Here is a 14,106-nt window from a genome sequence, read left to right as displayed (position 1 = left end):
GGGAAAAGAGCAATAACAGAAATATTTTAAATTTACTTAATCATGAGAAATGGGAAGAGGGGAGCCTACATGTATAACAATAATGATGATACTGACACACCTAAACTAATAGTTATTTCTTATGTATGCAATCTTTCCCATAATTTACAAGGCAATTCAAATTCTGTATGTGATTCTAGTTTCCAGTGCCATATTTTCACTTTCTTGGCAACCACTTGTGATGCAAGTGAAACATGTTGAATGGCTGACAAGCACAGTAGTTATGCAACTCCAGGTCTGCACAGCCTGCACTGCATTAAAAGATGTACTGTGCAAATGAGTGCAATGATTGTCACTTATTCAAAGTTTACCTAACCTCAATAGAAGCAGTCAACAGGATAAAGTTAAACTTCTCTTAATATATTTTAGCTGAACAGATTAAGGACAAATACATCTCTACCTCGATACAACACTGTCCTCGGGAGCCAAAAAATCTTACTGTGTTATAGGTGAAACCACATTATATCGAACTTGGTTTGATCTGCCAGAGTGAGCACCCCACCCCCCGAGCGCTGCTTTACTGCGTTATATCAAAATTTGTGTTATATTGGGTCGCATTATATCGGGGTAGAGGTGTATGTACACCAGAGACATACATTTCATTCTATATTATTACATGGTGGCTGCCCCAAATATGAATAGGAGCCAAGATCTCATTTTTAGAAACCCATCTCTTTAGAAAAATTCTGAGATTAGGGGATGGAGGGATTAGTCTCCCTGTCTACTGCAGTATTCCCTTCAGTCCATGGTAGTCTCAGGACTTTTCACTCTGGCCATGGGGTAGACATACAATACCACATTATACACGTGGCAAAGACTTGAGATTCCCCAGGCTTCAGGGTTCCTGTGCTCCAGACCCAGCCCCAATCCCCACAGCGCTATTTTTAGTGCTCTCTCTGCACATCTAAGTTCCCTCTAAGCTGCACAGCCACACAGCAGTCTATTAGGCACTGCGCAGATGCTCAAGGCTGCAGCAGGGAGAGATGCTTCTCCCCCACCCTCAGACAAGCCGCAGCATGAGGTGCCCCTCCCCCAGCCCCAACCCAGCCCTGGACCTACCACAGCCGGGCGGGGGGGGGGGGGGAGAGGCACCCCTCCCTTGGCCCCAAGCCACCCCAGCCCCGAATCTGCCACAGCCAGGAGAGAGGTGCCTATCCTGCAACCTCAGCCCCAGAACTGCTGAAGTGTGAAGAGACACCTCTCGCCCCCAACCCAGGTGCTGCTGCAGGTAGAGAGAACATGGGGAGCTGGAGGGAAGAGAGTCCTCTGTCCCTACTGTAACCCTGGGGCCACCTGCACCCCAAAGCCCTCATCCCAGCCCCACCCCAGAGCTGGCACCCCCAGCCAGAGTCCTCACGCCCCCACCCCCCAACTCCCTGCCCCAGCCACGAGTCCCTTCTCACACTACGAACCCCTCGGCCCCACCACATGAATGTTGTTATGTGCACCAATATGGAGGTGATGTGTCATACATCACCTCCATACTGGTGCACATAACAAAATTCATTCCGCACATGCGTGGGAAAAATTAGAGGGAACACCACACACTCATGTGAGTCCATTTACCTGGACTGGGAGGCTTGCTCCTAGCTGGCATATAGACATATGTTTAGTTCAAAAACTGACAGTACACAGGACAGGAGACAAAACCCCTAGAAACCTTTGGATTTCTCCAAACCAGTCATCAGAAAGAGATCTAGTTCATTTAGATATCAAAGTCAATCTCAGGATAAGGTTGGGAGAAGATAGGCATAATCCAAAGACTATCTAAATAAAACAGACAAAAAGGCAGGACCAAAGGAAGACCCTTAGCACACTAACTTTCTTTTGCAAGAAAACTGCTATGTTTCTCCTTAGGATATAGCCACCACACCTTTTTTTGGCACTTGGAAGGATGATTCAATGCAAAACAATGGTGGTAAGATCAATAATTAGAATGCATATAGCACTCTACATATCAAGACTCTGGACAATTAAGAAGACAATCCTAGTAGCATGCCAGTGTAAAGAATTATTATCCCTATTTTAGAGAGCGGGAGATGTGAGATCAAGTACAAGGCTACACAGCAAGTCAGTGGCAGAGCCAGGATTAGAATTTAGCAGTTCCTGCCTCCCCTTCTTGAGCTCTCTCTAATAACCACACTTCTCCTAGATCAAGGAGCATAGCCCTCCAAGTTGAAAGAACACTGAACTCATTTTAAAATTTTCCCTTACCTATTCCTCTACCACCACTTTAATTTATTAAGTGGATTTTTAAATAATGATTTTCCTTACGCTTTCAACATTTCATTCATCTTGGATGACGAAGACAGACTAGTCAATTTCACACTCTGGTTGTCATGTGTTAGTAAAAGGTAGTAGTGATGGCATAAGCTCACCAGAGAGGAAGGATGGGTGGTTGAGGCATTGGACTAGGATGGTAGCTGAGGATGGTAGCTAGGTTCAATTTCTGACTCTGCCACAGAACTCCTGTGGGAAAGTCATTTAGTATCGCTGTGCCTCAGTTCCCCCATCTGTAAAATAGGAATAACAGCACTTCCCTACCTTACAGGGATATTGAAAGGATAAATATCTAGGATTTGAGAGGCATTCAGATATAGTGATGGAGACCAAATAAGTACACAAGTTGATTCACAACGCTGTAAGAGTGTTGGGTACTACAGTGGCATAGCTGCAGCTTTAACTAGTAGTGCCCATAGTGTAGATGCTTCCTACACTGACAGAAAGATTTCCTTCCATTGATGCAGGTAATCAACCTCCCTGAGCAGCGGTAACAGAGGTATGTCCACACTTAAACTGCAAAAGCAGCACAGCTGCTACACTGCAGTTTTGCCACTGTAACGTCTCAGTGTAGACACTCACTACAGCAACAGGAGAGAGTCTACTCCTGGGACAATTCTGTGCCACTGCGCATGCACAGAATTAATGTCCCGCACAGATTCTCTCCCCTCCCCCCCAGCAGAAAATACATTCAGCTGGAGAAGTGCTGTAGTTATGCCTTTCCTCTACTAGGGGCTGCTGTGGCACCAGAACAGAGAACAGCTGCTCCCTGGCAGGAGCAGCCCTAGCTGCGGATAGGGAAGAGAAGATGCTGCATTCCTCACAGCACCCTGACTGTGGGGCCATATCAGGAGGCACAAGATATGAGGGGACGGACAGCATGGGGCCCATGGGGGTCACAGACTGGAGTTCAGAAGGCTGGTGGGGCAGACTGGAGTGCAGGATGAATGGGCGCAGAGGTGCAGGGCCACATGGGGACAGAGAGGGGAGTGTAGGGCCATATAGCAGGAGGGGGGAGGAGGGGTGGCTGGCTAAGTAGGGGTGCAGGGACACCTGGTGATGGGGGAGGGGGTAGAGAGTGGTTGAGTCGGGGTGCAATGACACATGGGGAAGGGAGGTACAGCGTAGCTGAGTGGGGGTACAGAGATACATGGGGCCAGGGAGGTTCAGGGACAGATGTGTCTGACTGAATGAGAGGGGCTACAGGTTGGCCGATATCTGCATGGGGGAGGCTCCCCCACAAAAAAAACCCCACAACCTTCCCTACTTCTCCCTCCCACACCGAACAACCCTCAAAGTTCACACCCAGACTCCCAGCAATTACTTCCCTCTCCTTCAGCTCCTCGGTTACCCCTGATTTCCCCATACTTTGCACTGCTTTTGAGGCAGTGCAGGAAACATGTTTCTGTATTGTAGTTTAAATGAATTACTCAAAGTTCTGTATTAATATGTCTAGTAAGCAATCTGTATGTCAAAAACCATTTCCTGAACCTTTTTTGTTGTCTATATTGTTACAAATATACCTGGACAGGTATTTTTAAATAAATTACCAAAATAATTTAAACTGGTGTGATTACATTGTGTTATTCTGATAAAATATGCAGAATTTTAAAATATTATGTGCAGAATTTTTAATTTTTTGGCACAGAATTCCTCCAGGAGTAAGATTCTCCCATTGCTGTAGCTAATCCACCTCCCCGAGAGGTGTTACCTAGGTCAACTGAAGAATTCTTCCATTGACCTAGCACTGTCTATACCAGGGGTTAGGTGAGCATAGCTACGTTTCTGAGGGGTGTAGATTTTTCACAGCTCTGAGACACATAGCTATGCCGATGTAAATTTTCAGTGTAGACCAGCCCTTCTGTCAACCTAGCCATGTCTATACTGGAGGTTACGTCAGCTTAACCATGGCATTCAAGAGTGTGAATTTTTCACATACCTAAATGGCATAACTAGGTTGATCTAAATTTTAAGCATAAACCAAGCCTACTGTACCCTTTGAAAATTACATCTGCACAGCTACATCAGTCAGGGTGTGAAAAAAAAACACCCCTAACCGACATAGTTATGCCAATATACTCCCACGTGCTTCTGTCAACGTAGCTAACTTCTGGGGACGTGATGTTCCCACGGCAACAGAAAAACCGCTTCTGCTGGCATAGGCTGCATCTACACTACAGAGCTATGCCAGAGTTGCTTTGCCAGTACAGTCTCCATAACAGACATATCCTTAGATCTATTATTTCCAGTCCCAACAGCAGACAGGGGAGGGGAAGAAGAAAAAGCTTGAGAATAACAAGGACTCTTCCTTGCACAGTCCTGGGCAGAGGTCTCTGCTCTGCTAGGCCAGGAAACTGTAGCCTCCCCAATGCCTTGTGCCTGCCAGTACCAGGGTTCACCAGCTCCACAGCCGTGCAGGGAGCCCTCTGCTACTCTACTGCCATGGCCCTCACTCCTGTGACAGCAAGACTACAGAGGGCTCCTTCCATAGCCATCACCACCCAATCCAAAGGTACGCACACTTATCAACTGTTTGGGGGGCTGGGTTTTTTTGTTTTGTTTTTTTTTGGAGGGGGGGTGTCACTTTCAGTGTGTCAGCTGAAATCGATGTTTACCAACAATTATACATTAAAATCAAATTCTACCAAACCTAATTTTAACATGCCATTTCTCATTGTAGAACAGTATCTTAAATCTTAGAAGTCATTAGACTATCAACTAGCCATGATCTTTAACATATTCAATAATTCTCAATGTTCTAATTTTATGTAACACTAGTTAATGCTTATGTAACACCAAGGAATTCTAAGCACTTTACAGGCATTAGTGAATTTATCCTCACAACCCCTTTGTGTAGTGGCTAAATACTGTTATTTCCATTTTACAGATGAAGAAACTGAGGAACAGAATAAGGACAAGGCTCAAGGTCACACATCAAGGGCCTGTTTCCGGGCTCCATGGTGGAATCTTTACAGTAGCTCAGCTTCTAGGGGCTGCAAAGCCACTTTAACCAGTCATCAGAAATAACTGGAGCTCTAAGACAGTATATTACCTCCCCATTCCCAAGCATAGGGGTGCCAGATGAATGGTAAGAGAACCAGCTAATCCACCTAACACTCCCAACTGTTCAGCTGCATCAAGCCACCATAAGTCAAAGCAGCCCATCCTATGCTATGCCTACTGTGATATGCAGGACAGGATTTGTCCCAAGTCCATGACAGAACTCTAAATAGAACTCACAATCTCAGAGCCTGTAATTCAATAGATACAAGGCTATCAACCCTTACACATAAAATTATCAATTGATCTGTGATTCTATTAAAGGCTTTAGTAAAGTTTAATAAAAAGCCACTACATTTAAACAAATAAAGATTAAGGCAGACAACATTTTTGTTTTAGAAGGGCTGATGATTATGCAGATAATTTCAAAGGTTGGAGGGAGCACAGCAGAGATGGAAACAAACATTTCAGTAAGTCTGCTGATTTTACGAGGATATTTTGCATCATTTGCCAATGCAGCTGTTGGGCAGAACTACCCAAAGCAAAGTAACTATCAACTGGGTGCAGTCTTGCACTGAAAAATCGAGCACAGCAACTCATTCTGGTTTCATATTTGTACCTCTCTCAGTAGCATGAGAGACTATTAGGAAGGGTCTGCACTAGGATTTTTCAAAGGCCTAATTCTCAATAGGTGCAGCTCTACCAGTGGAAACTATAGTGAACATATGACTCAGCTATTTTTACCACTGAGATGCCTGAGCTTTGTCTACGCACTATAGTTTCACTGGAGGAACTACACTAGGAACTAGCAGATCTAATAATTTATAGACAAAGCTTTTAGGCTCTATATCAAATGTGTATGAAGGATGAGGATTGGGACGAAAAGAACGCAGTACCAGGGCATGTTTCCACTGCTATGGTGACTCACCATTACAGAAACTGCAGGAATGTTTCTGTCTCCCTTTGTCAGTCAGACAATTCCCTAATGTGGGTCTCCAAGACCGTGATGTTGAAAGGGGACATCGAGAAAATACCCCACTTTTGCTTAATCCCCCATTTTGGGAGGCATTAACTGCAAAAACATACTGAAAACAAAGATATTCTAACAAATTGCAAAGTAAACCCTGACTTTAATGAGTTATTTCAGACTTTATGCAGTGTGTTGTGGGATAATTGCATAATACCTGAATAAATACTGCAAGACACTAATTATAGCCTCTGACTTTTAGAGCTTCTCTTCTCTCCTCCTGCTACTACTGGGGGCAGAAGCAGAGATGGTGATGAGGCCATTACTACTGGAAGTAGGGTGGATAAGAAGGGAGGCCCTGCTAAAGCTAAAGCTGCTGGGAGTGGGGCTGGGCGAAGGAGAAGCTGCTGAGGCTGGAGCCAGGGAAGGCAAAAGGTAGGAGGAAAATGAACTGCTGAGTGACTACAGGAGAAAACAAGAGGCTGCTGTGGCTGGGATGAGGAAAATCTAGAGCTGCAGGTGGTCTGGAAGGATAGAAAATGATAGGGAGGAAAAGGGGCTCTAAAGAGGTGAGAAAAAAATTTACTGCTAGACAGCTTTGGCGAGAGGGGGAGAAGAGAACTGAGGTACCACTTGCTGCTTTGGAGGATTTGAGGGTGGAAGGAGACAGGGTTGTGAGGAGCCCGGGAAGGGGCTGATTCTGAAACATTCTGATATGGTAGGTTCACTGGTTTCTCCCATGTTTTAGACCTCTGACTTACATGAATACAACACATCTGAAAGGTTTTTATATTAGAAACTGGCTGCAATTTTCATGTGTGAATGAAAATATTCTAAAGAGATCCAAGAGAAATGATGAAATCAGTGTTATTTCCTAATACGCATAACGAGAAGTTGTAGGATTGTCCAGAAACCAAGATACGAAAAGGAGTGAATGGAGTCACTGACAATGGTAAGGGGCATGGCTAGTAAGTGGATTCAACAGTCTTGGGATGTTGAAGAAGGGAGAGTAAATGAAGGCAGCCTGATTTACTTAAATCTAGAATCTTCTGTAAGGACTGCAGGACATCATTCTATATAGTTAACTCATCTTATTTTTCTGTCTTAGTAGAGTTGAATTTGCTTCGTGGTTGTTTCTCATTCTAAAACTAGTTAAGTGTGAAAGCTGCTGATCAACACTATTATGTTGCTTAGAGTTCAGTTACTACCAAGTATCACTGCATGAGTTTCTGACTCAACATGCCTACAGTTGAATGAAATTAAAGGAAATGAGTGAGAACTGAAATAATGGAAAGAATTTTTCTAAAGTAAAATGAAAATATTGTTAAGAGGTGTTATGCAGCAAGACAGAAATTATTTGGGCTCATCTTAAATGCAGAAAAAAATCAGTTTCTTCACAAAAGTTTGTCTTTGAAATAGAAGATCAGAATGTTGATTATTTTGAGAACCTTAATAGTGAAATATTTTCAATGCTTGTGTGGACACAAAAATGTAGCCACAATTTAATTATGAAAACCCCCGATCCAAGCCTTCCAGAAGCATTTCAATTTCAGTTTCAGTCAGGAGCATTTTTCACCTCAAAATTCAGCAAAGATTAATCTGTGATTATGTTGTAAGAACTAAAAGTAAGGACACTAACTTAATAAATTGCCCTCAATGTAAAGAAATGGAAAGATGCTTTGATCTTTAATGTGCTCCTCCAGACAGATTTAAAAATGTACAGGTTAACAAATAATGTAAACAAAAATTAGTGAAAACTAAAAGAATCAAAATTGACTACCATGATTGGTAGAACATGGAAGACAACCTGAGAATAATTATGAATAATTCATACAGCGAAGCCTGATTTGATCTGATTAACAAAGAACTGTAACCTCATAAGAGCAGAAGTCAAAAAATTCAGAGCAGCTAGGAACTTTTCCACATCTAGCCAACATGACTGATCTCAAATAGAAAGGTTAGAGGTTGAATTCAGATAAAGAAGCAGCTGAAATATGGCTAAGAGAACACAATCTTATATATCTTCCTTCTCTTCTAACACTTAAAATGGTAAGTCCAGATTTGCCCCCATATGTATTTCGTGAAAGTTATGCCACGGTTTATTGCATGAAAATGTTGGAAAATTAGAAAGCAAACTCACAAGACAGGACAGTTGAATTCAAGATTGTCAGTGTTTGACAACCCACATTCCTATCCAACCAGTTCAGCATCACTACAGCGTGCTTTTAGGACAGTCTGATTAATTTGATAAAAACTCTGTAGAAATGTTCAAAAAGCAAGTACATTAATAAAATTGTGTGAGCATTCCAAGACTAACATAAAAGAGTGTTAAGGCCTAAGCCAACAGCACTCAAAGGCTGTGTTTTACAGTCGGGGGTTATCAAACTTTTTCATAGCATGGAGAACGTTTTAGAGATTGTCTCACAGACCCCCTCTCCACAATGCCTGTACCTGCAATAGTACAGACCACCAGACTGGCCTCTCACAACAGGTAGATCAATTGTGACCACATAACATGGCTGTGGAAACTATAAAGGTTACTTACATGGAGAAGTAACATTAAGAAAGTATTTAATGGATTCTTAAAAGTGACCATCAATGCAGTTTTGCAGCTTCAAATGAGAGAAGTCAATATTACAAGCAAGCGATGCCAGCAGCTGCTCTGCAGGCCACCACTGGGTGAACAGACCAGTTTAGGAACCTCGGATTTATAAAACTGCAAGCTTTTCAATGTAAACAGTGAGCCTTTTTATGTCTGAGAAATTCACTTCATAGACATGTCACAAACAGACCCTAATCCTGCAGTGGATCCTTGCATGGGACTCTAATACCTGAACAGGGCCCTGCAGCCCCAACTCCCAAATGGGAACCCGAGTCTGTATGTCACCTCCGCTTATAAAATGAGCGGGGTGGGAGGCTCCAGAAAAAACTCTGTTCTTCCCGGCTGGGAAAACTCAGCAGAGCCTTGCTGGGGGCTCTCGGGGGGTGGGACAGGCACACTAGGGAGGAGAGGGCTGGCGCGGGAGGAGGACAGGGACGGGGACACCCCGCAGCGGGCAGGACAGCCCTGCTGCCGGCAGGGGCGGGGGCGGGCGGGAAGCAGACGCCGTTACGGCGGCTGGGGCAGGCGGAAGTTGTCGAGCTCGCGGGGCTGGCGCAAGAAGCAGCGGCTGCTGCGCGGGGATCGGTCCGGAGCGAGGTGCTCGGCAGCCCGCGAGGGCCGCATGGCCCTGCCCTATCCCGGGGGGGAGGGGCGGCGACAGCTGCGCAGTCAGTAAATCCTCCCCAGGGGGCGTGTAGGTCCCACCCCACTCGGGCCGCGGGCCCCCCGCCCTGCCGCCCGGTACCTTGTCGCAGTAGAGCCCGACCAGCTGCTTCATCCGCCAGTGCGGAGCCGTGAAGACATCCACCTCGTCGGGGAAGGGAGCCATGTTCTCCCCATAGAGCCTCGCCGTGCCCAGCGCGAGCAGCACTAGCCGCGGCAGTGACAACCGCTCTGCGCATGCCCCAACCCGCCGAGGCCGCTCAGGGAGCAGCCCTTGCCCCCCGTCACGTGACAGGGGCCGCCTGACCCGGGGCCTGCCGCAACGGCCGCGGTAGCGCTTCCCGACGTGCGCGAGCTGTTCGCCGACTGCTGACGGGCCGCTCCCCGGGGGGCGGGGCCCTGCGCTGGCTTCCCTGCTCCCGGCCCGAGCCCGTCAGCAGCAGGCTCCGCAAAGAGCTAACGGTGGGGGGGTGGTAAGGCACGTGGCTGCCAGCCCCACTCCCACCCCGGGCTGCCTACAGCCTGTGCCCCCGCCCCCGGGCTGCCAGCCCCCCCCGCCCCGGGCTGTCAGCCCCACTCCCACCCCCAGGCTGCCTACAGCCTGTGCCCCCGCCCCCGGGCTGCCAGCCCCCCCCTCCCCGGGCTGTCAGCCCCACTCCCACCCCCAGGCTGCCTACAGCCTGTGCCCCCGCCCCCGGGCTGCCAGCCCCCCCCTCCCCGGGCTGCCTGCAGCCTGTGCCCCCGCCCCCGGGCTGCCAGTCCCACTACCACCCCCAGGCTGCCTACAGCCTGTGCCCCTCTCCCCGGGCTGCCAGCCCCACTCCCACCCCCAGGCTGCCTACAGCCTGTGCCCCCGCCCCCGGGCTGCCAGTCCCACTCCCACCCCCAGGCTGCCTGCAGCCGGTGCCCCCTCGCTGAGCTGCCCCAGCCCACTCCCACCCCCTTTGCTGGGCTGCCAGCCCCACTCCCCCCCCAGGCTGCCTGCAGCCTGTGCCCCCGCCCCCGGGCTGCCAGTCCCACTCCCTCCCCAGGCTGCCTAGAGCCTGTGCCCCTTTGCTGGGCTGCCAGCCCCACTCCCATCTCTGGGCTACCTGCAGCCTGTGCCCCCTCGCTGAGCTGCCCCAGCCCACTCCCACCCCCTTTGCTGGACTGCCAGCCCCACTCCCACCCCCAGGCTGTCTGCAGTCTGTGCCTCTTTGCTGGACTGCCAGTCCCATGCCTGCCTCCGGGCTGTGCCCCCCCCCAATCTCCAGCCAGCCCTTACCCCCACAGAGGGGCAAAGGGTTAGAGCATTGAATTTCGGGGGATCTCACCTGTTCCCACCCCATAGATCCCCTGGCACACCATGCAGGGGTTGCTGCTCTGGCTTGCCCCACAGCCAGTGCAGGACAGGCTCAGGGGAACTGATCAGATCAACATCTGGCCCTCAATTAAGTGCATAAGTGTTAGTAAGTTTAGCTGACATTGGGAACAACAGCCCCCCTCTGCACTGCTGACATCAAGGAGGCGACAGGGCCCTAACGTTTTTGCAGAATCAATTGCTCTATCTTATACTGTATCTTGTACTATCTTATATGTTAAGTGGCCACTTCTGAAATGTTTTGGGAGATACTCAATGGGAGTGGAAGGCACTCATCATATAGCTGAATCCAGTCCTTCATGGCCTAGTACATGAGCCTGACACCCCCACTCCACCCCCAGGCCACTCAATTTACAATCTCTGTCAGTTGGATGGGGCATTATTTTGTAAAGTCTCATTCAACAGGGTGAAAGCTTAGAGGTTGCATTATTAAATTGGGTGCGATACCATGGTTACCAATACCTGAATACAAGAGATGGATGTAGAGGACGTGCACAGTGTGACTGGAGGGGACAATCCTTTTTCCTAAACTGGAGTGAGGGATCCAATGCAGACCCCAGCCCCACAGCTTTTCAGTATTTCTATGCCACATAAGACTGGACAAAGCAAGGAGAATACTAATCATATTTAATACCCAACAGAGGAGGTAGAGATGCAATAGCTTACCCTTTGGGAACTGTGTTGACATAATATCCTTAGAGTTATGTAAAGACATTTGACTTAGTACTGTGCAACACTGACTAAAAAATTTAGCGCTACACAAAATCAATGCAGCATATATTAAATGTATTAAAAACAGCTGACAGATCTCAAAAAGTAACTGTGAATGTGGAGTCATCATCCAACTGCGGTGCTTCTAGTGAGATCCCAGTGCTAGCCACCATCATTATCAATGAATTGGAAGAAAATATAAAACCATTGTTGGCAAATGAGCAGATAACACAAAAAACGGTGGAGAGATTAATAAGGTCAGATCAGATGTACAGAATGATCTAGATCAGTTTCTCAATGACTAGTCCATATCCTGAGATATCCCTGATAGAGTTTAGAACAGTGGTCACCAACCAGTCGGTGGCTATCTCTGGTGGTATAGTGCGGGTGGTGCTTGCAGGCAGGAGCAGCACCCGAAGCCACGTACCCCCGCGCCACAGGAGTGCATTGGCCCCTTCCGGGAGTGGCATGGGGTCAGGGTAGGGAGGGAACCTGTCTTAGCAGAAGCCCCAACTGCACCATCAATCAGGAGCTGTCAGAGATAAGTGCCTCCTGGCAGGGGCCCATAGCCCAGTCCTGAGCCCCCTCCTGGAGCCAGCACCCCATATCCTCTCCTGCACCCCACTCTACCCCAGCCCAGAGCTCCTGCCTGCACCCAATCTCCCTCCGAGAGCCAGCACACCATACCCCCTCCTGCAACCCAACATTCTGCCCCAGCCCAGAGCCCTTGCCTGCACCCAAACTCCCTCCCAGAGCCCACACCTCCTCCTGCACCCTGAAACTGTGCCCCAGCCCGGAGCCCCCACCTGCACCCAAACTCCCTCTCAGAGCTTTCACCCCTCATCCCCTCCTGCACCCAACCCCCCTACCCCATACTCAACCCCAAGCCCCCTCTCACACTCCAAACCCCTCGGGCCCAGCCCTGAGCCCTCACCCTCATAAGAACATAAGAACATAAGAAAGGCCGTACCGGGTCAGACCAAAGGTCCATCTAGCCCAGTATCTGTCTACCGACAGTGGTCAATGCCAGGTGCCCCTGAGGGAGTGAACCTAACAGGCAATGATCAAGTGATCTCTCTCCTGCCATCCATCTCCATCCTCTGACAAACAGAGGCTAGGGACACCATTCTTACCCATCCTGGCTAATAGCCATTTATGGACTTAGCCACCATGAATTTATCCAGTCCCCTTTTAAACATTGTTATAGTCCTAGCCTTCACAACCTCCTCAGGTAAGGAGTTCCACAAGTTGACTGTGCACTGCGTGAAGAAGAATTCCTTTTATTTGTTTTAAACCTGCTGCCTATTAATTTCATTTGGTGACCCCTAGTTCTTGTATTATGGGAATAAGTAAATAACTTTTCCTTATCCACTTTCTCAACATCACTCATGATTTTATATACCTCTATCATGTCCCCCCTTAGTCTTCTCTTTTCCAAACTGAAGAGTCCTAGCCTCTTTAATCTTTCCTCATATGGGACCCTCTCTAAACCCCTAATCATTTTAGTTGCTCTTTTCTGAACCTTTTCTAGTGCTAGAATATCTTTTTTGAGGTGAGGAGACCACATCTGCACACAGTATTCGAGATGTGGGCATACCATGGATTTATATAAGGGCAATAATATATTCTCAGTCTTATGCTCTATCCCCTTTTTAATGATTCCTAACATCCTGTTTGCTTTTTTGACCGCCTCTGCACACTGCGTGGACATCTTCAGAGAACTATCCACGATAACTCCAAGATCTTTTTCCTGACTCGTTGTAGCTAAATTAGCCCCCATCATGTTGTATGTATAGTTGGGTTTTTTTTTTCCAATGTGCATTACTTTACATTTATCCACATTAAATTTCATTTGCCATTTTGTTGCCCAATCACTTAGTTTTGTGAGATCTTTTTGAAGTTCTTCACAATCTGCTTTGGTCTTAACTATCTTGAGTAGTTTAGTATCATCTGCAAACTTTGCCACCTCACTGTTTACCCCTTTCTCCAGATCATTTATGAATAAATTGAATAGGATTGGTCCTAGGACTGACCCTTGGGGAACACCACTAGTTACCCCTCTCCATTCTGAGAAGTTACCATTAATTCCTACCCTTTGTTCCCTGTCCTTTAACCAGTTCTCAATCCATGAAAGGACCTTTCCTTTTATCCCATGACATCTTAATTTACGTAAGAACCTCAACTCCAACCCCTGCCCCAGCCTGGTTCAAGTGAGTGAGGGTGGGGGAGAGCGAGTGACAGAGAGAGGGAGGATGGAGTGAGCGGGGAAGGGGCAGGGTAGATCCTGGGTTGCACTTAAATTCTAAAAGTGATCTTGTGCATAAAAAGATTAGAGACCACTGGTTTAGGAAGACAGCAAGCTGATCCCTAATATCAAAAATGTTGAGAAACACTGATCTAGATCACTTGGTAAGTTGTACTTCAACAATGTACTTTTAAATACAGTCAAATGCAAGGTCATACTTCTGGAAACAATGAACATAC

At 47.4% G+C, this 14,106-nt stretch overlaps 1 protein-coding gene across 3 annotated transcripts in view; it reads right to left on the bottom strand.

The window, feature by feature from the left end:
- Positions 1 to 9,918, bottom strand: part of FBXL5 (F-box and leucine rich repeat protein 5) — a 53,130-nt gene extending 43,212 nt beyond the window's left edge. The window contains exon 1 of one of the 3 annotated variants that reach the window (XM_039539990.1): positions 9,634 to 9,918. In XM_039539990.1, coding sequence (XP_039395924.1) covers positions 9,634 to 9,717 — 84 coding nt within the window. In that variant the 5' untranslated portion in view covers positions 9,718 to 9,918. Of the gene's footprint in view, positions 1 to 8,831; positions 8,898 to 9,633 lie in introns of those variants that run through there. The other 2 variants (XM_039539988.1, XM_039539989.1) reach the window with 2 other exon arrangements.
- Positions 9,919 to 14,106: the final 4,188 nt, after the last annotated feature.

Source organism: Mauremys reevesii, linkage group 5 (genome assembly GCF_016161935.1).
Source record: "Mauremys reevesii isolate NIE-2019 linkage group 5, ASM1616193v1, whole genome shotgun sequence".
NCBI lineage: Eukaryota > Metazoa > Chordata > Testudines > Geoemydidae > Mauremys > Mauremys reevesii.
The sequence above is the reverse complement of the archived record's forward strand: the minus strand, read 5'-3'. Positions and strand labels throughout refer to the sequence as shown.